Below are 23692 nucleotides of genomic sequence, written 5' to 3'. Positions count from 1 at the left end.
GGGATTCTTAGTCTCCTGCTTGAGCCTCCTTCGCTGTAAAGAGCCTGCAGTGCACAGGCTCGCGCCGAGAGACCTAACGGAATTTGATCGCTACATGCGCTCGCCGCGTGATGGCCCTGTCAGCTGGAAACATGCAAAGTAATGGCTTTGAATGCGGTCTTTCTGTGTATGCGAATGAGGATTTACCTTCTGCTGCAGCTATCCCATGAGAATTTCATACTGCAGGCGTAGAGGTGCCCACTGCAGAGTCACCTTGAGGCGTTCCCTCGCAAGGAGACGTCACGGCTGAGCCGGAGTTTCCGCCAGACTCCACTTTATTTCGTTCAGTCAGGCTTTGCCAATTTTTTTCGCGGCCCCATCTGCGGCGTGGTGTCCGCTCTGGTGTTTCATTGCACTTTTGTCTTTTATTCGCGGAGTAGAGTGCTCTTTAGGGGCTGCAGCCCGCAAGCGAACGTGCACGCGAGCCCCTGAGAGGTCAGCGCATACCAAATGTTTATGTGCTTACGTTTCCCCAAATGTAACGTCTTATTGTTCCATTTTACAGATAAGGTCTTCTCGCTCGAGGTGTTCCGCCCTCTTTCTTCCTTCACTCAGGCAGGAAGCCTGCGCGCCAGAAGAGCGGAGACGAAGCAACGATAGAGGCACTGACTGTTGTTCCTTCATTCTATTCAATTTCGAGGAATCCCCACCTCAATTCGCGTTTTGTGTTGCCCCGTGCCGGGACTCATGTGTATATATGTATTGCTATATTCCTTCCTACATACACACATCGTCATTCGTGTGCGTAGTCACCGATGCGACGCTCGCCGCCGCTCGCCAGTGTGTTGAGAGTATCTCGCGTTGTGTCTGGTGTTAACTAGTTCGCGGCTTCCTTCTCCCCGATCTGACGTTGGCGTTGGTTGTTTTCAGCTTTCTGGCGCGATGGAGACTTCGTATGAAGGCTTATCGCCGTCGTCGCTGCTCGCGTCATCGCCTGCGTCTGCTGCAGCGTCAACTTGCAGCGAGCCTGATCACGTAGCGACTCCCGCCGGTCTGCGTCTCGCTTCTATCGCTGTTCCGTACGCCTCTGTTGCCTCGAGTGCTTCACCGCGCGTCGAAGCTGCTCTAGAAACCTCTCGCGGCGTGCTCCTTCAGGTCGGCTTTCTTCCTCCTCCGCGCCGTCCGTCGTCGGCGCTGGCGGCCGCCATCCGCTCGTTGCCACCATCCTCGTCTGCGTATCCACTTGCGGACTTTTCACAGGGCTGCGTTGGCTCGCTCGAGCCTCGCAGCCTCTTCTCGCCTCGTCGCTACGCGTCTGCGCCGCTGCGCCTCGCTTCGTCTCCCTCGCTGGCGCGCCCGCATCCCCACCACGCGGGTCCATGGAGGCCACGAGCCGCGCGAGCCTCGCCCCGCGGAGACAGCGGGGAGGCAGCCGCGGGCGACAGTGAGGCTGGAGCGCGGTTATTGGATGACGAGAGCGACTGGTGCGATTCGCTAGCCGGGGTTGAGAGCGCCACCCCGGGTCTGGGTCGCTCTCCCTCTCTCTCTTCAGTGGAAATGCGAGTCGGCGATGCACAGAGTGAAGCCGCGAGCAGCGGAGACGCAGGCGAACGGCATGCGCCGTCTCTTGCGAGCGACCAGCCCCTTGTCTTCCCGCGTGGAGCCGCACCGCCTTCCGGCGCGTGGCTGCGGGCACCGGGCGGTCGCGCCGAACGGGCGGCAGGGCGGCGGAAAGGCGAAACTCGAAAAGAGGCCCCCGCCCGCGGCAGGCGTCGCCGCGAGCTCTCACAACGACTGCTTCTCTTTGACGGCATGCTGAGCGAATTCAGGCAGGAAGTTGTCCTCGCTGTTCCCGGCTACTACGCGATATGCGTCACAAACAAAAACAAAGTACGCCACACATGGGCAGCGATGTTGCCGCAGCCTCAAACTGCAACGCGGCGCGGCGCCCCGTCCTCTGCAAGCAGGGACGCGGTTTCCGCTCAGTCCCCACGCGTCTGCGTTCAAATGGACATGAGAGTTCTCTTCGTGGGGGTGGGGATGTCCACTGCGCGTCGAACCGCGGGAGATGCGTCGTCAGAACAGTCAAGCCGTGATGTGCTGACATATACACATATACACATCTACAACTATGCATATGTACGTGTATAGATAAATATATACATTCCTAGGGGCGCGTCTGTTGCTCTCGGCATTTTGGCAGAATGCGGAAATGCGTATGCGAGTGTAGGTTCGTGGGCGTTAGAGGACATGTAGCCTGAGGACGCACGGGCGTAGTATAATCATTGGGAGACGTGGCGCAGGTGTTTGTACTCTAGGGGTCTGGCGCGGCGTTTTCGGGAAGGCGGAGGCCCCGAAAAAGGTGGCATGCCAGATTGGGCATCTATTCTTTCTCGTGTTCGCTTCCCTTTTTGCTTGATCGTGAGGTCCCGGTGTCTCTGTAGACCTCGTGTGTGACTTCGCTCATTTGGCCTCAGTGCTCGCAGGGCGTGCCGCAGCGTGCGCCCTCTCCAGTATCGAACTCGCCATCGCTTTCTTCGTGCGTCTACGCTTGCAGTGCGCTGTGGACTGAGCTGCGCTGTCTCCTCTGCTGCCCTTTGCAGACCTCGTGGGACAGCCTTTATTTGGGGATAGCCCGGATGCGCGTCGTCTGCGAATACGCGCTTTCGCCGCCCTCACCGGCGTCGACGGCGGCAGCCTGGGCGGCGGTGTCGCCGCCTGCCAGCGCACACACGCAGGCGAGCGCCAGTTGGGAGTCACACGTGCAGCCCGAAGAAGAGAAACTTGCGTTTTGTGGGCGAGGAGGAGGAGACGCAACTCCGAAACGCGATGGCGCGAGTGAATACACACTACACGTTCCTGGGGCAGGTGAAGCGGCTGGGCGCGCTCTGGAGGGCGACTGGTCATCTTGCTCGTTGGCATCAAAAGCCGATACAGTGCCGTCTTCGTGTCCGGAGGCGGGACGTGAAATGTGGAGTAGTGGCAGACGCTGCAGAGCACGTCTGGAGGCGGCGGAGCGAGACAGACAGAGGTCCGATGCCGTCCTCGTGCGTCACAGTCAGGTGGCGCCACCGACGCAGATGATCACTGTCAGCTCTGCAGACACCCCAAGCAACGAGAGCGCGGCAAACCCTTTCAACCCCTTCAGTGATGCTGATTCAGCGAGCGAAGACAACGGCGTACCCGAGCCTCGACAACATACTGCGCATGAGCACTCTGCCTGTGCAGGAGGCTACACAGCTTCCGCCCCGTCTCCTTCGGCGCCCCTCCTGGAATACGGGGGTGAGCAGCTGCGCGACGCCTCTTTCTCTCCTTTCTTTGCCGATCTACAGGCAGAAGACGAAGAGGACTTGGCTGCGCGGCGGCCGGATGTGGACTCGCCTCGGGCGCGAACTGCCTCAGACGCTGGGCTCGAAGCTCAGAAGAAAGGAAGAACGGATTCCCATGCGGTGTCGCTCTCGCGACCAAACGAGGCAGAAGGGCGGCGCGGGCGCTCTGAGACAGGGCGCGAAGCGGAGGAGCGACGCGAAGAAAAGCCAGAAGACGGCGAGATCGAGCGCGAGCCGGATCCAGAGGGGACTTCGTGCGGATCCGGTAGGGAAAAAGCAGAGGTCGGCCGTCAGCAAGTCGTCGGCGAAGAGGGCGATCGGATCTGCGCTTCGCACCAGGACGACGGGGACGCCCGCGAAACGAATGGACAGCACGACGAAAGCGGATGCGCAGGAGAGGTGGAACAGCAAGGCATCGAATCACCTGCAGAGCGGGATGCGGCCGCCAATCACGCAGAAGAGGAGGATCGAGCGCGAGCGGCAATCGAGCTCGCTGGGCAACGTTCGAATCGGGGGGAAGCCTCAGGCGCCGAGACGCTCCCGAGCAAGTCTGGTTGGCTGCGCGAAGAGCCGAGAGGAAGCCTCTCCAGCCGAGAGCGGGATGCAGAGGAGCCGCTGCACGAAGCAGGCGTGAGGTTTGCGTCCGCGGCACAGCACGGCACAGCGAACCCGGGATCTGAATCTGGCGCGCTCGTCTCGCCTCTCTCCGCGTCGCTCTCGCCTTGTCTCGACGCACGAAAGAGTCAGGTCGCCGTTGTGCGTGAGTATGCGTACGGCGCGGAGGAAGGCGTCTATCGGAGCTTCGCGCACGGCCGGACGTCCCTGCCTCTTGGGGCGTGTCAGCAGCAGCTGATTCTGCAGGAGAAGGGTCGCGTGTTTGTCCCTCTGCAGAATGTGCGATTCGCCTTTGTGTGCGCCCAGGGCGTGGGATGCCGCCTGAGGCTCGACGTCCACACGGCGATGGCGCTCGGCATGCGCTTGAAGGCCGCGGTCGCCATCGTCTTCTGTGGAACACCCACGAAGATCCCTCGCAACCCTAACGTGCCTTTCGAACTTGGAAGGTACGCCCAAGTGAAGGGGCGTGTAGAAGGCGCCTGCTCAGAGCTGCCTGCAGCGCCAAAGTGGAGGCAGAAAGATACATATTATTAGCACGCGGAGGCAGATGAGGTAGCAAAGCGATGAGTGAGCCCGTGACAGACAAGCGAAAGGCCGAAAAAAGCCAACAGCGCGGTGTGACGTGGCGCTGACAGTCCAAGGGTTGCAGTTTCGGTGCTGTGCTCGACATGCGCGCGAAAGTCTCGCTGAGTTTGTGTTCTACGTCGTCGCGTTGAGCGGCTTGCCTGTGGTTGATGAGTCCCTGGCGTCGCGGCCTCTGCTCACGAGGCCTGCCGTATGTCAGGGCGACAGGAGCGCAGGCACTCTTGCACACATCTATCGTCTCAGCGATGATGCACAGACTCAGGTTCGCTGAAGGGGGCGGTCAGGTGTTGCACTTCGTGCGGTCTTCTGCTCGCCGTCGGTCTGTTCAGATGCATGATGCTCACATTCGACGGCGGCGGCGTGCTCACTTACGCCACGCTCCTGATTCTCCGTCGCCTTGAGAGGGAGCTGCGCTTCCACCTGAAGGACGCGTCGATTCAGATCGCCTCTTGCTTCGATGTGCTGGCAGGGAGCGGATTCGGTGAGCAGCCGCTACCGGGCCCGCGTGCCAGGCGGAGCTCTTTTGGCTGGTTTCGTTGGTACGCGCGGCGAACAAGAAAACCGCTACTGAGCACGCGCGAGGCCGCCCAAGCCCGCCGTGTTGAGGCGCTGCAGCCTCACTCACTGCCAGCCAGGGGCTCAGGATCCTCGAGGACGTTCCGCAGAAGTTCTGGGTTTTCCACTCTCCTTCCGCTGTAGGTGTACTCCTCTGATGGCGTTTGTGTTTCTTCTGAATGGTTCGTTCGCGTTCCTTTTGGATTTCTGTCAGGAGGGCTGCTGGCGCTGGGGTTCCTGCGCGGCGTGACGGTCTCAGAAATGCTGCGAACGTGGAGTGGAGAGGGAGACGAGGGCGGGGGCGAGCGCGGAGATTTTCTGCAGACTTTGATGCGCGAAGGTGAGGACGCAGCTCACAGGCGGAAGAGGCTCCAGCGCGAAGGCGAGAGCCCCCGCGCCCACGCGGAAGAAATGCTCACGTGCATTGCGCCAGCCGACAGTGGAGTGAGAGGAAGCCAGAGGGAGCCAGGGCAGGCATGGAGTGGAGCGGGAGACGCCGGTGCTGAGTAGAAGGCTGTGACGAATCCCAGATCATGTGAAACGCCTCTCCTCGTAGAGCGGCGGGCAGTTTTCATCCCACGGGCTCCCTTGAGCGCCGCAACGTTAGTTTTCTTCTTTGTCGCCGGCGACCCGCTGCTTTTTATCCTTCAGGCCACATGCGCAGCCGCGTGCAGCAGCTCCTGGTGGAGCGCTTGGGGGGAGATTTCCTCAACACGTTTTCATCGAGACCTTATTGGTGAGCAGCTTGTTTTTTTAAGTGAGGTTTCGGCGGCTCGGAACGCCCCGACAACCGCACGCACAAGACAAACGAAGCGTTCACAGAATCGACAGCGTTAAGGGAATGATTTTGCCCATTTCCGGTCAAGCGTGCGTTAGTTCACGGTATATTCGTGTGTCGGTGGAGACTCTGTTTGTATCGTTTCCGGTGCTAGATGTCTGTGTCTGTGTGATGCTCGACAACTGACAGAACATTGGAGCCACGACGCGGTCGTTTTAGTGCAGGAAACAACAGATCACGGCACATTCGCACTGCTGTCGTAACGGATATGCCGATCATATATTTAGATATATGTTTATACAATATATATGCATATATGCATCGCTGTGTGTATCTATATCACCGCCCGTACGTTTGCTCTACCTAAACGCCTTCGATGGCGCAAGCTCCGGATAGACCTGTTGCCCTGGCTAGCCCAGGCGGCTCCAAGCGCGGCATGTGTGTCCTGCCGTGTGTGGTGCTGTCCTTCGGCGAGGTCGGGTGTTGGCTCCTGACGCGGACGCATTTTCTGCACGCGCGTTCGAGCTGAGTTGCCTCTCTTGCTACCAGTAAAATTTCTGTCTGCGTCTGCGCCCTTTGCGTAGCTTGGTCACGGCGGCGGACGTGCTGAAGCAGCCGCACGAAGTGTTCATCCTGCGAAGCTACGAGCACACCCATCCAGGTACGGACGCGCAGACGAGCCACCCCGCAGGGGCTGCTGCTAGGCCGTGAGCGTCTGGCTGCCGTCAAGGGCTGCTGGTCCCTGTCATAAATGCGTTCGCAGTTGAGCTGTTGACTTCCCTGCGTGCGTGAGCACCTTGACGGCTTTCTGGAGCAGGCTTCACCCTGGCACGGAGCTTCATCGTCGAGAGCCTCCCAGTCAGGTGCTCTCAGGCGACGCTGCGCGAAGCTTGCAGTGTTAGCGATAGATTGCCTGGCATGGCGACGACGCGACGCGGCCAAATGCAGAAGCAGAAGGAGGTTTAACTATGAGGGTGCCTTTTTCGGGCTCATGCATGTGCGCGCGTCGTGAATGGCTTGATATGAAAACCTGTAGTGCTGAAGTCCGCGTGGGGGGTGGTGAGTGGTTCTGCTAGGGCGCGTGGCTCCAGCAGGCTCCGCGTTTCGATCCGGTGCTGTTTGGTTGTTTCTTCACAGCTTTGGATGCGCACGCATATCGCGGAACGACGCGCGTCCCGCTCTGGGTGGCGGGCTGGGCGACGTGTGCAGATGGAACGCACATCAAGTGAGAAGACGCACGAGACCGGCGCGACGCTGGAGGGGCTGACAGCCTTGCTTACCTGAGCGTGGTGTATGCGGTGCATCAACTGTCGCAGACTATATCGTCACCTGGTCGTCGTCTCTGTGCTAGGACTGCGTACTTGCCCCACGCGTTATCAATAGACGTAGTTTCCATTCTGCTGGGAAGCGACCTGTCTGCAAGTTCACGGCTGCTGTTTTCCCCGTGAGCGAGCTCTGGTGACTCTGCGGACGTGCGTAGGGCTGCCTCGTGTCTCCTCTCTCGACAAAGCGTAGTTCGACGCAAGCACATCGCCAGGCTAGGTTTTGTCTCTGCGTTTTCGGCCGTTTCACACATGCGTTCGTGAGTCAAGTCAGAGCAGCGGCAACAGTCCCACTTTGGACAGGGAAGTATGAAGGCAGCCCGTCTGCTGGTACAGTTGTGCGTTGTCGCGTTGTCTCGCATTTTGCAGCTCCGGTTGTCGTGTGTTGATTCGACAGAACGATGGCGAAGGGTGACCTTCCCCACCTTGGCTACCACCTTGAACCGGCCGTCCAGCTGGAGCAGAGGACGCCGTCTGCGACCAACCCCACGCTGCTTGCGCTCGAGGAGATGTCGCGGCTTGCCAGCAAGCCGCTTGCCCGTTTCATTCAGGTGCGTTCACCTACGCCTGGTAGCGATATCCACTGGAGCGTCAGTGTTACTCTCGAGTGTAGGTCAGTCTGCGTTAGATATGCGACGCCGGTTGTCCTGTGTCTACCCTTTATTCGCAGGAAGACCTTCAGCTTCTCTTGTCTGTGGGAACGGGGCATGCGGCGACGGAGGACTCTGGCGCAAGGCGCCGAGGCGAAAGACGCCGCGGAGCCGTACGTTAACCGAGAGCCAATTAGGAATCAGGGCTCGGCGTCTAGATCTTCGCCCCGCAGGGATAGGCGCAGGGTACATGTATAGGATTATAAATCGGCGCGTGTGCATTCCACGATGGCATGTGTGAGTAAATTCTGCGCGGGTCGCCGAGTGCAGCACCAGTCGACGGCGCCAAGGATGACTTCTGCATTTTGGGTTCCGAGCGGACGGACGATATTGAATGAAAGTGCATGTGTGTGTCGCGGCGCCGATTGTTTGCAACCATCAGGCTGGAGAGGAAAAGACTGCAGACATTCTGGCCAACGCGCTGGCGAAGAAGCATCACGTTCACCGAGAGGTTCTGCACTGGCTCGCCGACACCCAAAACATGTACTACAGGTCGGCTGTCCGCCGAAGGAATGCATTCTTGACTGAAACTCTTTCCTTCTGTTGCACGAGGAATCGCTGTGGGAGGAAGCGGAATCAATGCACGCCGTAGAGGGACCGGCGCTTGTGCGCGCACTCAGACGAGGCGGGCTCTCTGCTGCAAAGGCGCTGCTTCCTCGTTGTTGATGTTTCCGTTCACCGTCGGCTGTCTCTCCCCCGTTCAGGTTGAACCCTCCACAGCTGTCGGATTGCAGTCTCTATTGCATGGACAGTCGGCAGCGCGACTACATTCGCGCAACGACGGAGAGTTATTTGACCGACGACAAGTTTTTTCGACGTCAAGGCGATTTCACGTTTTCTCGCATATCGGGTTCTGGCTGATCGTGAAGCCGGGCAGTGCTGCACTGAGACCCGCTGGCCTCGCCGCGCCTTCCCTCCGACCTCGGGGCCGACAGTCACAGTTCTCCCGGACTCAGATCTCGCTCTGCCGAGGTCATGACCGCGCCGAAAAAAAACCGAAATCGCCAGAGGCGGCAAGTCGGTACACCCGCGCTTCGGCTGTGGGGCGCCTGAGGCTCGAACGCATGCTGGGGCTGCCGCGAATCTATGTTTGAGAGCAGCAGGTACACGGGAAAGGGAGGCGAGCGTGCAGATGACCCTCTGCCTCCGGAGGTGGGAAATGTTTTTGTCAGAATGTCTGTAAAGGCTCCGCAGAGTGTGGGGACGCGGCTTGAGTGCCAAGCTTGGGGGACGAGTCGTCCGCTACGCGGGCTTTGACAGTGGGACGAAAGCCAGAAGCTACTGCACGCAGTGTCCGTTTGAGTCTTTGTCTGTAATTGGGCATGTATACAGGGGGCAAGCCACCTGTGTCTGCGTAGGGCTTCAGGCAGTTATGTTTGTTCGCCTCAGAAGGCGAAACTGCGCGTCTTCCTGTTCCGCGCAGGTGCGCCATCTTGGTGAGGCATGTGCTTGTCAAAGGCGTACGATTGCCTCTTCAACTGCAACTGTTCACGGTCAAAAGCAATTCCGACGCCTGTGTCTTCCGCTTGATGGCGCAAAGCTTGCCGAACGACATTCTTCAGATGTGTTGATATGACTTAGAATCGCTCGCTTAAGCCGTTGAGGTGGCTACTTTGCCAGTATCGCGAGAGAGGGGGAAGTGACCCGAGGCACGTGCCACGTAGATAGCGCAGTGCGACACACGATCTAGAGGCAAGAGCTGTCTGAAAGTGACGCATGCTGTTTATCAGTGCTGTCGGCACTTGTAGATCAACATTCCACTGGCAACTGGTGTGTTTCGTGGAGGAGCCGCCGTTTACTAGAGCTTATAAAAAATTTATTTGTAGTACATGAATTTTTTTTTTAACAGGATAGTGTATAGCAAGCCCTAAAATGGCCGTCTGTCTGCAGTGTTGTCCACAATGCTCCAAACTGCGAGCTAGAAAGTCCGTGCATGTACATTTGCCATTATCATCCTTGCTTTGGGAGGTCCGCGAGTGGTCTTAAGAAGCCTTAACGCGTTTCAGAGGTCGAGTCCTCGGCACAACACAGTCAATCCCGCCATGCGCAAGAACGAGTTCGCATCACAGACGCGTTGTTCATCGCGAAACGGGGACAAGCACAATGCCCTTAGGGCAAGACAAAACCTCAACCACTGAGGTCGCGCGGCTCCCCGGCAGTCAGATCAAAAACAATGAGGGAGGCCCGCGCAGCAGCGGGTGGGGCCGAGCCATATCCTCGCTGATAAAATTTGGCGTCTGTTCCCTTCCTGCAAGTCAACGCAGAGCAAATGGGGCGTAAGCCCATGAACAGTATTCTGGTGGGAGCTGGGCACGATATGCGCACTGTCATGTCTTTTCTCCTTGCAGAGGGTCTCACGCTGGGCACTGATCAGCACGAGCCTGAGGCCTCTCTCTCAATTACTTTCACCACCCCGCAGGGAGGCATACCTCGTTGTGGAGAAGGAAGGCGCTCAGGGGTTGCAGTTCCTCATTCCAGACACGAAGGCAGCGCTGGGTTTGAAGGAGTCCACCTGAGACAGCAAGAAGCACTTCTGTGTAGCCTTTTCGTAGGTGAAGGCCAGGCAGGCATGGGGGAGGCGGGAGCACATTTGCTTGCATTCTTTGACAGTGACGACTGAGTTCGTTCTCTTCAGAACCTGGCCAATGTAGAGGCCGTCCCTGGAGCAGTTTTCGACGCCAGGGCACTTCTTCGGTCCGGAGACGGAGTTTCTGTCTTCGCGGGTTTCGGCGACCTGTCCGTGCAGGAAGCAGTCTCTCGTCTCCTTCTGGAAGGTGAAGTTGTCGCAGTTGGGATCGGCGGCGCACAGCTCTTGGCAGTTGACTGCGCTGGTGGCTGGGACAGTCTCAAGGGGCAGAGCGATGATTTTAATGTTGTCCTGGAAGCACGTATGAACATGAGGGGGCAGCTCCTCAGGAGTGCACTCCTTGGGGCCAGAGAACGTGTTTGCACGCGCTGTTGGGGTGCCCTTCTTCTTGTTCAAGTAGCAGCGGTATAAGTCTGCGCGGTACGTAAAGTAGTTGCAGGAGGCGGTCAGCTTGCAGAGCGTCTGGCACTCAACGGCAGACTCGGCAGCGAGGACGCTCAAGATCTCCCCGTTGAAGTATTCGGTGTTCTTTTCCGCGCAAGGAGGGACCGGGGAGCCGGGGTTCGGGTTCGGGCCTGGAGGGGTGGTGCCGTCGCAGTATCTGCGAAAACAGATCAGGAACATATACAGTGAACACCGAAGACTCTGACCAACTGTATCACGTCATCACCCTCACAGGTATTCGCGCACAGCTGATTGGTGTTGGCACACACAGAGCTGCTGTAAGCACAACTACTTATGGGGATTCGCGTCCGTCAGACCCGGCGGCCAGCGGCTAACATCTTGAACAAGCTAAACACCTATCTCTTCGATGTGCACGCGAAAAAACTTGGCTTCGTGGAAGAATGGCTTCTCTGCACGCCAACAGTGTGGGGATGGGTCTGACGGCTGGTGCAGGCGGATCTCACTTGGGGCCAGAGACTGTGGCGTTGCGCTGCGTGACCTTGCTGGGTGCGGTGGCGTCCTTGAGAGTGCATTCATTGAGGTCGGATTTGAAAGTGAAGTAGTAGCAGGAAGCCTCGGCTTGGCACAGCTTGTGACATGCGTGCGCGGTGTCAGTCAAAAGGCGCTGCAGAGTGCCCAGCGGGTACTCGACGTTCTGCATGAAGCACGTCTGCTGGGGCGGCAGAGTCGAGGTAGTGGTATGAGGAGGGTGCGGATGCGGGTGAGGATGAGGGTGGGGGTGAGGATGAGGGTGGGGGTATGGGGGGTACGGAGAGGGAGGAGGGACTGGCACGGTCGGGGGGTACGTGGGAGGAGTGGGCAGCAGGGGGGGCAAGTTGGAGCCAGTGCAGTCGCGGGGGCCGCTGATGGTGCCAGGAGCGTTGACGCGCCCAAGAGGAGCATACTCGCTCTTGAGGTAGCAGTTGCGGAGAGCGGGGACCCAGGTCCAGTACTTGCATTCCTCGAACGAGAGGCAGAGGCCGTAGCACTCGGCCGCGGTGCCCACGAGGTGGTTGTCAAAGATTTTGATGTCGTAGCCGAAGTAGTCGACGTCTGCCTCGTAGCAAGGCACGCCGTCAGTCGGGGGCGTGGGGCTGCCGCAGACCTTGGGGCCGGAGATCGCCTCACTGTGATTCACGCGGCCGACGGTGGCGCCGTTGTGCTTCAGGTAGCAGTTGCGCTTCGACGGGATGAAGGTCCAGTAGTAGCACTGATCGTTGACGGTGCACAGCTGCTGGCAGTCTTTAGCGCTAGGCACAGAGCCGTCTTCAATCTTCTGCAAGTCGTAGCCCTCGTAGTCAATCATGTACTCGTAGCAGCCGCCGGCCGGGTAGCACACCTTGGGGCCGGAGACAGCCAAGGGGTTCTGCACAGCGCCGCTCTGCGCCTGGCCGTCCTTTAGGTAGCACTGCTTGCGATCGGGAATGTAGGTGAAGTAGAAGCACTGGCTGTTGTTCTTGCATGCTTCCTGGCACTTCTCCGCGGACTCGGTCGCAGGCCCGGAGAAAATCTTATCCACATCGTAGCCGAAGTAGTCAGTCTCAGGCGTGAAGCAGCTTGTCGTGGCTGCTGCACTGCACAGCGCATGGCAAAAAACCACAATTAAAAGTAATGTAATCATGGGGTAGTATCGCACGCTCTAACCCTGCTACTGGGGAGGTGGCTTCCCGTTACTTCACGAGCGCAGGTCTCTACCTTCTACGGCATAGCTGGCTGCATCTGCTCTAATTTTTTTTACAGGGCAGCACGTAGGAGGCGCCCAGATGTCGCCTTCGCGGAAGCCAGCCTCTTGTAACTGGGGCGCTGTGGAATCTTACGGGGTGGCAAAGAGTGCCGCAGAGAGCACCGCGAGGCTGATGCTCTCGAGCTTCATCTTGGAAACTGAAAAACGAATACTGGAGAGGTCTCTGCGTAGTCTGATAATGCTGTCACTCAGTTATCCAGAATGACCCGTCGTCCTCTCTCCGAAAAACTCGGTCTGCTTGCGAACGTTCGCAAGACAGATGGAAACCAATTTAAATTCTGATTGCCCTGAAACAACCTATACGTCCCTCAAATCCCGCTCGGCCGAGCGGCTCTCAACGCGGCGGTGGAGGAGAGGGACAACTAGGGACAGGCAACGTAAGGGTCATTGCAGAGACAGGTGCATTTGTGGCGCCAGGCAAGTGCGCCCGCGGGCGCCACCGCGGCGATCTGCAAGACGAAAACTGGTTTTTGGTCAAGGGGACAGGAGATGGCGGGAGGCGACCCACCAATGCCTCCGCTGCAGGCCTCTAATGCTGCGTTCTTGTGACTTTCGACAGCTCCAAAGCGATGATCTGGAGTAAGAAAAGAACAGACTCGCACTGCCGTCTCGCCCGCGTTGACAAACCAGTGATTCGCCCGAATAGGTCGCCGCCGCGGCAGCACCCCCACGCTCGCCAGGCGATAAGGGCAGTTCAAAAACCCTGGACCCTGAGATCATAACGCCCAAGAACACAAAGCAATAAATGCGGCAGAAAACCTACAATCGGGTGCCGTCTGCCGCCAAGCGGAGGAGTTTCAAGAAGGCTGGGGAACACGATTTCGCCAAGACTCGCCTGCTGCCGTTGGAGACACCAGCACGAAGGTTTGAATGTGGTGACATCGCTACGCTCAAAACAGTGCGAAAAAGCCACGAATCGTCTCCCTAATGGAGACTCGCGGTGTAGAGACTCGAGGTTCTCATACATTCCGCTATCTTGCGCCTGATCATAAATAGCCTCGACAGCTGATTCAAAAAGTCCCGTTGTTTCCGCGTTGAGGGGAAGGGGGGGGGGGGGGGGGGGGGGGGGGGGGGGGGGGGGGGGGGGGGAGGGGCGTCTAACGAGTTGACGGGTTTGTTCCAGAACAGTTTCACTGCCGCTAGACTACGCCTAGAGAAGAGCGACGATATGCCATGCCACCGATTAACCGCGCAAGCATTTTCTGATCGGTATATACAGGCAACAAGAGCGTCTGCAGTCTGTTTCTTAGTCATGCTTAACAAAAGAGCCATACAGAATTTGTGTGTATCTTTCGCGACCTATTCGCAGTCTGCGTTTGCTCGGGCAGCTCGTCAGGCTCGTGGCAGCTGCTGGTGTTCCAGGTGTCAGGCCGCTTCTAGCCATTTTAGGGGCCCGGCCGGGCCCGTGTGAGTTCTTTGGAAACCTCTAGTCTCCTGTTACACTGGGGCTCTAACAAGTGCGGATTCCTTTGTGTGCGCCCTTGTGTTGCACACGGAAAAGGCCTGCAGACACATCAGAGTTTCGCTCAGTGCCTGTGGCGCCGTGGTAGGACCCGCCCTTCAACTTAGTCGATCATCGTCGAGGTGGCAGAAGCGCTTGTCATTCTTCAGCGGAGAACTGACGCATGCAACTGGGGTGGTACGATGCACTCATTGCCAGAAGAGGCGCATTACGGAGTAGAAGCTTCACCTCTACGCTGCACTAGTAGACGGAGCATCGTGCTATGTTGGCTTTCAAGTCAAGGAGCTGGAGCCTCGCTGCCGTGGCAATTGACCTGCCGACATACACATATTTTCTAGTCGCTAGCGTCAACAGCCTTTCGAAATTTCATCACCTGATTGGTCCTGCAGCATCCGAGCAGCGGTGATCCTACGCACGCGGCTCTGCGGAGCCGTTTTGCCTTGGCGCTGCGGCGGAAAGCAGTGTTTTCAGTTTGACCCTGAGACCTTAAATCTGAACCCCCGTCCCGTATATCCACTTCACTGCTGGATCTTGGCTGCTGCCCAGCTCTTAACAGTGCGCTGACATACGTGGGAGCATACGTGGGAGCTTCCCCGATGCTCTTACAACATTCTGCGCACAGCCCAAAACTCAAGGGTTGACAGCGGAAACGGCTACTGTCTGCGCGGTCTGCGGCAGTGCTTCACAATCCTAACGGGGCGCCCCTCTGGCAACGGTAATACCTAGTCTACGCTGCGTGTCTGAACCGCGTCACTGGACTGCATCCGCCGCCCGTTCGGGGCGTGCGAAACCTTCTGCCTCGCATGGCGGACTTCGGCTGGGGTCTCTCTCAGACGTCTCGTTGCGTCCGTGCAACGCGCAGCTTCAGAAAAAAGCTTACACACAAGAGAAGACCGAGACAAGCGGTAAAAGATGCCTGTGGACCACAGGCACAAAACAATCAGTTACTACTTGCCGTTTAACCGCCATATTGGGGCGCAGTCCACACACCGTGAGACACATCCAGAAGGCACCCTCGAGGTGTAGATACGCCGCAACAAGGCAAGAAAGAAACGCGCGAAAGGCAGAGAAAAGGTTGAAGCAGAAGTGCGGAGATTCCCGCACATCCTTTACGCGTCTGGGCACTCAACCTCGCCGTCATCGATCATGCGCTGGAGTTGCTTCGGGCTCTTGCCGTCGACCGTGCAGCCAACAGAGTTGCTGTAAAGAACACAAAGAAACAAACGCGCCTCTTGAACCGGAGGCAACCACCACTGAGACCTTTCCTAACAACCAGCCCTTCCCCCCTTCCCCTCCCCCCCCCCCCCCCCCCCCCCCTCCCCTGTTCCTTCCCACCGCCCAAGCGCTTTTGTCTGCAGTCTCGAAGCCCGATGTTGACTTCAGCCGAGCTTCCATTAGTTGACAAAAAGACACTGACGCACTTCACCCTCCTCGCGAATCAACCCGTGCCCCTGAGGCTCACAGCCCCCCCTCCCACGCCCGAGATCACACAGGCGCACTCGTAGGCGGGACTTACCAAGTGCCGAGAACCTCCTTGACGGTGCCGGAGAACTCGTGGGCCTGGCTCTTGGACCGCATCGTGCGGGCGATCGAGAAGACTTGCTCCAAAGACAGGTTGCCGCTGTGCTTGATGTTCTTCACCTTCTTGCGGTCTCTGCAGAAAAAAGTAAAAAAGACCCACATACACATGCTCCACGACGCCGTGTGAGGCGCCGCTCGTCGCCGGCCTCGACGTTCAGCCTGTAAGCATCGTCTCCCCCTCCCCCCCCTGAACCGCTGAACAAAGACGAGGACGATCGGCTGGGCTGCCCTCCTCCGCCACACGCTCACGTAGACTCCTAGCCGCTAGCCTCGCCGGCTACAGAGACGCAGGCACCCTCTCGTCAGCGGCAGCACGTCTCCTCGTGCCGTCGAGCGTCCCTCCGAAGGATGAAGGACTTCTCTAGTTCACAGCGCGAAGGCCTATCCGTCCGCCTCCCGTGAACCGCCACCTGCTCTCACGCAGTTCCTGAAGCCACCAGCTTCCCCCCTTCTCCCCGCACGAGACGCCCTCCATGCGCCCTGACACAACGCGCCTTCAAGCCCCTCCCCCCCAGAGACTGACTGCCCCGAGGAGACGCTGCGACGAGGAAACTTCAGGCCCTCTCAAAAAGCGTAAACCCTCTCAGACGCCCTGAATCGTGGGAGCCGCCTTGGCGACGGCGTTTCGGTGCGAGGCGTGAACTCAAAGCATACCTCGGGGGCTCCTTGAGCTCCTTGATGACGAGGGAAGAAGCAGAGGGCATAACCTCGACGGTGGCCTGTCTGTTCTGGACTGCCAGCTTGACACTGACCTTCAGCCCCTTCCAGGCGAGCGTAGCCTTGGCGATATCATCACCGACCTTCTTCGGCGACATACCAAGGGGACCGAGCTTGGGGGCGAGGACGGAGGAAGCTCCGACTTCACCACCAACCTGGCGGATGTAGACTGCAGAAAACACACACACAACCACAAAAAAGTGCACGTCGCATCCCCGCGAAGAAAAAGACTTGCGCGCAACCATGGGGCGGTTGGCTCCTCCGCAGCGCAGCCAGCCATAGACACGCCGACAAAAAATTCTGCGCACGCGAGTCTGGCTCACGAACAGAGTACACGAGTGCACGAACCGTGGAGACGCAGCGAGGCTGACTGGAGAGGAATAAGTGCAACAAATGGCGGTAGCGCACTCCAGAGGTTGGATTTGAGAGCGCCATCTACCGGTGGATGCGCGAGAGGGAAAGGACTTAGAGATATGATAAGAGACAGCAGAATGGAAGCCGAGAAACAAGACAGAGGCAAGCTGCACGTAAAGTAAGCTATGAGAAGAGCAGGCACTGCGATGTGAGATAGGGAGGGAATTTCGCAGAACCGGGAAACACAGCGTAGCAGTTGGAGGCCGGAATGACGTGGCGGGCACGAATACCGAGGAAACCAATGTGCACGTACGCGTACGATCCGTAAAACACTGTGGATTCCGGAGCTACTGAGAAACACACGAAAAATCGCACTCTGAACCGGTCCATCAGAAGTCTACACAGCCACATGCGTTCGCCCCCTAGCAGTGTAGGCGACGGCCGAGAGGGAGAACTCTTCCCATCCGAATTGAAGCTTGAGAAAACGGAAATAATCCCAGATTCCTCCAGAGACACAAGAAGTTTCAGCCTTCCTTCCCTTCGCGACGGTGTTTCACCTCACGGTGTAATACACCAGGCGGGTGCGCGTTCTGCGCTCTCCTTTCCACAACGCGACGGAAGGGGCCGATTAACGCCTCCCTTTTCACCAGAAAACACCTGAAAATCTTCTGGTTGCTGATTAACCCGACATGACGCTGGAAACGTCGAGAAGCCCTGAAAAAATCCTAGACATTCTTGAAAATCTCCACATGCCCGAGCGTAAGCTCGGGGACCCCTTTTCTCTCCCACGTTTCCAATCCCACACTTGTATTCGTCGTCTGGCTTTTCGCATCTTTTCCTTTTTCTATCTTCCGCGACAAAAAAGAAAAGGAAACTAACGGTTAAAATGACCACACCATGTCAAAACGCGAATAAATAGAGGATAGAAGAGCGGAGGACCCGCGTATACTTACTGTATTTCACTTCGCTGGGGTCGAACTTGGGCGCCATCTTCTCGGCTGTGAAAGTCCAAAGGAGAAGGGGAGAACGAGGACAGAACGAGAAGAAAAAATTGACGCCGAGAAGAGACGACCGCAGAGAGGAAAACTGAAAGAAAACACGATGGCGGCAAGTGGTCAGTAGTCGTCTCTCGAAGAGTGGGAGCCCAGAAGATCACATCGAGCAACGGAACCCTCCGGAAGAGAGAAGATGTAGGGTCGTAGCCCCCCAGCGAATATTGTTATTCATGCATGCATATTATTCCTCCCCTGCCCCCATATTGTATTGCCTTATGAAAACTAACAGGCGCTTTCCCCGGCCTCGCAGCAGGGTGGGCGGCTTATATAGGAACACCACCGGCGCGGACTCATAACCCTTTCATCACCTGGCAGGTCGAGCTCCCGCTGCGCCGCGGAAAAGTCATGTAAATAACTGAGCACGCCAGCGAAAATAAAGGCGGCAAAGTCGACACACGATATTTTGTACGCTCCACGCCTCACACTTACACCAAATCGCCACGCGCCGTTATGTCTCTGGTCTCCTCAGACCCCTGTCTCCTCGGGACTGTGTGTCTCCTCCGGCAGCAGCCTGCGGCCGTCACGCTAGTGTAAGACGGGCGTGACACAAAAAGAACTCTCTAAGCTGCTGCCCTGCGAGAACGCTTTCGCGAAACAGCTGTTGTGGTCATTCAGTGCGGCGATAAAACGGAAAAGCCGAGCCGGGTCCTCTACAGGAGCCGTAGCGCCGTCGGCTTGGTCAGGGCGGAACTCTGCGGACGTTCCCCTTCGATGGCGTCATCAGCGGTCGCAGTAGACTGCGGTCAAGTCTCCACGCTGCGGGCCAAAACGCCAGGCACGCAAATTTCCAAGCGACTCCAGGCGACGCAATTTGCAGTTGCGGAGAGGGTTTTCTTTGCCGGGGAGACCCTCCGTCGGCAGCCGGCCGACGAACTATCCAGCTGCTCGAGGGCTACCGCTCCTGATCCAAGACGATACCGGGTCGACTCCTTGCTTTCCCCAGGTGATACGGAGTCTTCGGCGTCCTTATCTGTGGCGGGAGTATTTCAGGAGGAGGGATTCAGCATCTGCAGCAGGTGGAACTCCACACGCATGCCTGTAGTGTTAATTCATATCCAGGGAAGCAGATGCGGCTACGGTGTACGTGGTGTAGTCACCTCCCTCGTGCCGCACCTAAGACTACACGAATGGGCCGTTCTCTATCGAGCTCGTTCACGCGTTGCCTGCCGGTTGCGCGAGTTCCGGTATGCTGCGCCCCTGCGTCGTTTTTTCTAGCAGACTTGCAGAAGGCCTGTGTCGCTGCGTCCACGGGGCACCCAGACCCGCTTCTCGCATTTGCTACACCGGTTCGCTCTTCAGTCCGAGCGACGAAAAACATGGGCTCCACTAGCAGAGTCCGTCAGAGACCGGGAACCTGGTGCAGGCCCATAACTAGTGTCCCGTGTAAGCACACCGGGTACATATATATATATATATATATATATATATATATATATATATATATATATATATATATATATATATATATATATATATATATATAGGCAGACAGATAGTTATACAGGTACAGATATTGCTACATACACACCCTCATGTGCATGCCAAGACCTGGGGTTTCAGCAGCGCAGTCTATTCTTTAGCCTTAATTCCGCGAGCTTGTCTGCGTTGTTCCCCTTCTCTTTTCTTCCACAAAAACTATTCCGTTTTTTTCCACGTGAGACGCAACTGGACTCCCACGAAAAAACGCCTCTCTCGGCTCCTTCTGGCGACGCAAGAGCGCCTACTCATATGTGCGCGATCCCCCCCAAATCGCCCCAAACAGCTAACAACGGACTCAAATACTCACTCTCCTCTCCTCCAGAGGGAGGCGGCCGCCAGCAGCGACGGAGTGCAGCGAGAGAGTTCTCCCTTCTGGACAGACGCTTCACAGGCAGGGCGGCCGGCGCCTCTGGCGCCCCCCGCGGCTGTGGAGCCTTGCCTTCACCTGCGCTCTTCTCCCTGAAACCGCGCTTGCTCGGCAAAGTCGTAGATGCGCCGGCGCAGCGTGCGATCTGCAACCTGAAGCGACGCAGAAACACGGGAAACGCGCAGGTGGAGACGACCAGAACTTGGGAACTAGAACCCCAACTACCATGTTCTGTCTGAGTTTTGCCACGCTCCGTAAAGCTGTACGCAAAACGAGCGTTAGAAACTTGGACTGGCGTTGGAGCACAGTCAAGCGCGAGAGTTTAGCCGGCGACGGGGGGCCAGCGGCGGACAGCCCCCAGAAAGACCGAACACACTGCCTCCAGGTCGCCCACGCCAGGGCCCCCCTGCGGCTGGGCTCCGCGGCCGAAGCGGGGCCCGTGCCTCGCCCCGGCGTGGGCCTGCGCCGCAACCCCACCAGGCGACGCAGTCGTGTGCCTCTCGGGGCTAGAATACGGCTCCCAGACACCTCTGGGGGGCTTGCGCCAGTCGCCGGGGTACGCCGGGGATGCGGCACGTGTTCGCGTCTCGAGTCCCCCCACGCCCGCGCGGTGTCGCTCCGCTCCACGCCGTAGAAGGCGCGCCCGCCGCCAGGCGAGCCGACGCCCTGCGAGGGATGCTGAGGATCTCCTGCGCAGTTGGGGCCCTGGGACCGCCAAAAATTCCCGCCACGCGGACGGCCCGCGGACTCGTCGCCGCCGCGCCCGCGCTTCTGCATGGCTGTGTGTGGCGGCGATGTTCCAGGGGACAGGCGCGAGGAAAAGCCTACGCGAACTTGCAGCGCACGATTCGACGGGGGGGAGGCGAGGTGGGGGGACAGGGGGGGCACAGTGCGGCGGCGCTGCGGGCTGCAGCCTTGGGAAGGAGGACCAGACAGAGGAAGAAAGCACAGAGAAAATGGGAATACCAGAGACGGCGCCGACCCGGTAGCAATCAAGTTTACGTAGGCGACGGGGGTGCCTGGCGCGCGGGCTCGAGTGACCCTCGACGCAGGGAAGGTTGCCGACACGAAGAGAGAGAGGTGCTTGGCGCTGGACCCGAAACAGACGCATGCAAACACGAGCTGTTCTGTTACGACATTCGGACGAGTATCTGCATCTCTCGAAGACAATAAGGAGAAAAGTACTCACTCGATCTGGCGGGTCAGGGCCCTGCACGGCGTATCGCGGCGCGTTTTCCAGCCTCGGCCGGTTTGAAAGCAGATAACAGTGTGACGGAGCCACAGAAGTGGCTGCCGACTCACAAAGACGCAGAAGTTTGCTTCCTTCGTACTGGGAAACTCGACGACGGAATGAGGCACGGGGTGGAGCACCGGGAGGGGCCTGTGCGAAGGCCAGCAGGGAGTCGGGCGGCGACGGCGCGCAGACGATGCAGACAGAACAAAACGAACAGGCGCGCCGGACTGGATGCAAGGAAGGCGACAGAGAACCGAATTGACGCCAAGGTGATACTAGAAAAGCGTCCAGGATCTGTGGACGATGGCGAAGAGTGGCCTGCGCGCATGAATCGGCATGGAAGTGGGGTCACCTCGTTCCCCCGGGCCCACGCGGTGTGCAGGATCTATGGCGACAGAAGTGAAGGAAACTGCAGGGTTTCGGGGATAACGCGGTGACAGGCAGCCAAAGAAAAGGAAAAGCTGCCAGATAGAAGATCGGAAATTCCAGGCGAACAGAAAATGCGGGAGCTAGCTCCTGTCGCCTACCGCCACGCAGCCACACGGCATATCCCACGAGACCAAGGATGCCCTTTGCTATTGCGGCGCAGCCGAGAACGGCATGAACCTACAACACTGCTGTCTTACCAGCCGCTCATTCTCTACTCAAAAACGAACCCCACCCACTGAAAAGTGCCTCGAGCGGACAGCCCCTATTTGAGTCGCGTTGCACGTGTTGGCAAGCCTGGTGTGCGCCGGTTGACTCGTTCCCAAGAGAACTTGGATCCGGTAAACAAAGAACCAATATATATTGGTGGTTCGGAAGTCGTTTTCCCAAGAACTTCATTACTAATCTCCTTTCTCCAATACCGCTGTCGGATCGGTTCTATGCTATACTAAATCAATAGTTAGCCCATAGATCTACAGTTCTTGTAGTTTAATGGCTAGGCGAGTCCAACTCGTAGTATATACTCCCCAGAAAAAGCTGATCCTGTCTCAGAGCCGAGATGCACGATATAGGAACTCTCCATCTGGCAGAAATGATGGGTTTCAGGCGTTTTTACGCCATGATGACTGCGTAAGGCAGCAGTGAGGCTATGAGGGCTTACGTGGAGGTGCCTTGAACGGGGCTGAGTACGGTAGTCTTCCTCCGACGTGTCGAATATACAGTGTTAATCCACTCAGGATATTGGGGACGTGTCGATGAGGAATGCAGAAAGAATTCCACGGAAGCTGGCTCACACAGAGTCAACTTCACTCAGAGTGACAAGGGATGGTAGTCCGTGGACTCACAGACCATTGCAGCCTTTGTGCCGCAACCCTGCTACTCCTCACAAGAGCTGGAAGCTGAAGCCGACATCTGCAAATAGCTACCTTTCTGGTTTCTGAGAACGACAGAACTGCGAGCAAGCGCCTAGACAGGCGTAGAGTCCCGCGCTTATCGACTGTGGTTCAAGCGAGGAGCTCATCTAAGCCCCTTCCATGACCACCGCTCTCGTTACTGAGACGCACGAGAGGATTCGGAGCTGGACGATGACTGTGGAACTATAGACTAAGGAAACGTGGTGGGGCTCACATACGAAAGTTCATTTTTCTGCCTGAACTCGAGCAGTGTCAGTGCCTCGTCTATCACGATCCCTTCCCTGTTGGAGCAGACATAAGAGCGCGGTTACACCTTCGAAGTAAGCTCCACAAAATGCGCATCTAGTCTGGGGAAAATGGCTGACGCGTCACGGTCTCGTGGCGCCACCTTGGCTCGCGCATGGTTCGCTACGAATCGAGCATGCGCATGCGTTCCTTCGCAGGACCATCTGCCTGCAGATGTCTCGTGATAGGAATTGAAAATTGATGAGTTGAGACGTCCCTGAGAGCTGTATATCTTCTTCTACACGGTTTCAATTGTAGGGTCCACTTGTCTTCAACATTCTACGCCTTTCGTCTGCCACTGTTCCTCTCCCTCTGTCTTGCACGGCTTTTTGGTGTACGCAACAGCCAGCTACAATCGATTCGTTGCACCGACGAAGCTGATTCCGCTGCACCTCGCTTTTTGTATCCATAGAATCCGAAAAAAGCTGAACCGAGTCTAGTTCTGGGAAGGAGAGGTTCAGTCTTTCGCGCAAGTGATTGATTTTGCTGCGAAACCGCTGCCGCCGGACTCTGTTGCTTCGAGGCTTCCTTGCGTCACCTTATCTGTCGTCGGGTTGTCGGATCATCACATCCTCAATGCTCTCTATTACTTTGTATGTTTCGTCTTCGTTGTCTGCTGGCCTTTCCGTCAGTCCGCTGTTTTCTTCCCGGTTTGTCCTTTTTCGAAGCTCCTTCATCCACCGCAACTTGACTAGCGGTTCGTTGTCTGCTACAGAAAACAAGATAGTCTGCGATTCGTTCCCGAGCAACACGAAAGAGGGCCGCAGCAGAAGGCGCTTCCAGACCAGCTCTGCCAAATGAAACAAAGTCGCATGCATTTTCGAGTGCTCCGCGAAAAACTCCTCTCTCGACCAATTTTCATAAAAGGGTACCGCCTCAGAGGTGACCCGTCCACCTTTCTGCGTCGTCTTGACTCCAGGTGCTCCCCGCTTTTCTTTTCGCCGTCTCCCCAACTTTGTTTTTTCTGCGCTCTTGGGAAAGCCACAATCAAGTCTCTGAAGTCGCTCCACTTCCTCATCGCGGATGCAACATCCTTTCATCCCATCCAGGGAAGCAACGCAGCACCTCTTGCTTGATACTGACCGCGCGGCCTTTCCGCATCGGCACTTCACTTGCGTGCCTCTTTGTTTTTCTCTCTCTGGTGTTTTTCTTAAGTCAATTCTGAATCTTCCTCTCTCGTTCAAGCCTTCTCGCCCGATCGCTCACTGTCTCTTCTCTCCCGCCGCGCCC

At 57.5% G+C, this 23692-nt stretch overlaps 4 protein-coding genes across 4 annotated transcripts; 1 reads left to right on the top strand and 3 right to left on the bottom strand.

Annotated features, from left to right (window-relative positions):
• Window positions 1-921: 921 nt before the first annotated feature.
• Window positions 922-8674, top strand: BESB_012510 (phospholipase, patatin family protein; the record flags this gene model as incomplete). The annotated part of the gene is made up of 11 exons (XM_029359981.1): window positions 922-1869; window positions 2583-4369; window positions 4838-4989; window positions 5278-5403; window positions 5715-5799; window positions 6426-6502; window positions 6979-7066; window positions 7561-7714; window positions 7834-7926; window positions 8205-8305; window positions 8518-8674. The coding sequence occupies 11 exons, from the start codon at window positions 922-924 to the stop codon at window positions 8672-8674; spliced, it is 3768 nt and encodes a 1255-aa protein (XP_029216648.1).
• Window positions 8675-10265: 1591 nt separating this feature from the next.
• BESB_012500 (putative microneme protein) lies at window positions 10266-12717 on the bottom strand (the record flags this gene model as incomplete). Its single annotated transcript, XM_029359980.1, has 3 exons — window positions 10266-11001; window positions 11309-12418; window positions 12662-12717. 3 exons carry the CDS (start codon window positions 12715-12717, stop codon window positions 10266-10268), a joined length of 1902 nt encoding a protein of 633 aa, XP_029216647.1.
• Window positions 12718-15159: 2442 nt separating this feature from the next.
• On the bottom strand, window positions 15160-17692 carry BESB_012490 (ribosomal protein RPL12; the record flags this gene model as incomplete). Its single annotated transcript, XM_029359979.1, has 4 exons — window positions 15160-15250; window positions 15567-15704; window positions 16286-16517; window positions 17656-17692. The coding sequence occupies 4 exons, from the start codon at window positions 17690-17692 to the stop codon at window positions 15160-15162; spliced, it is 498 nt and encodes a 165-aa protein (XP_029216646.1).
• Window positions 17693-19677: 1985 nt separating this feature from the next.
• Window positions 19678-21474, bottom strand: BESB_012480 (uncharacterized protein; the record flags this gene model as incomplete). The annotated part of the gene is made up of 3 exons (XM_029359978.1): window positions 19678-19755; window positions 20081-20693; window positions 21464-21474. The coding sequence occupies 3 exons, from the start codon at window positions 21472-21474 to the stop codon at window positions 19678-19680; spliced, it is 702 nt and encodes a 233-aa protein (XP_029216645.1).
• Window positions 21475-23692: the final 2218 nt, after the last annotated feature.

The sequence above is a fragment of the Besnoitia besnoiti genome, chromosome IX (genome assembly GCF_002563875.1).
Source record: "Besnoitia besnoiti strain Bb-Ger1 chromosome IX, whole genome shotgun sequence".
NCBI classification, from domain to species: Eukaryota; Apicomplexa; class Conoidasida; order Eucoccidiorida; family Sarcocystidae; genus Besnoitia; species Besnoitia besnoiti.
This window is presented reverse-complemented; position numbering and strand designations above follow the sequence as displayed.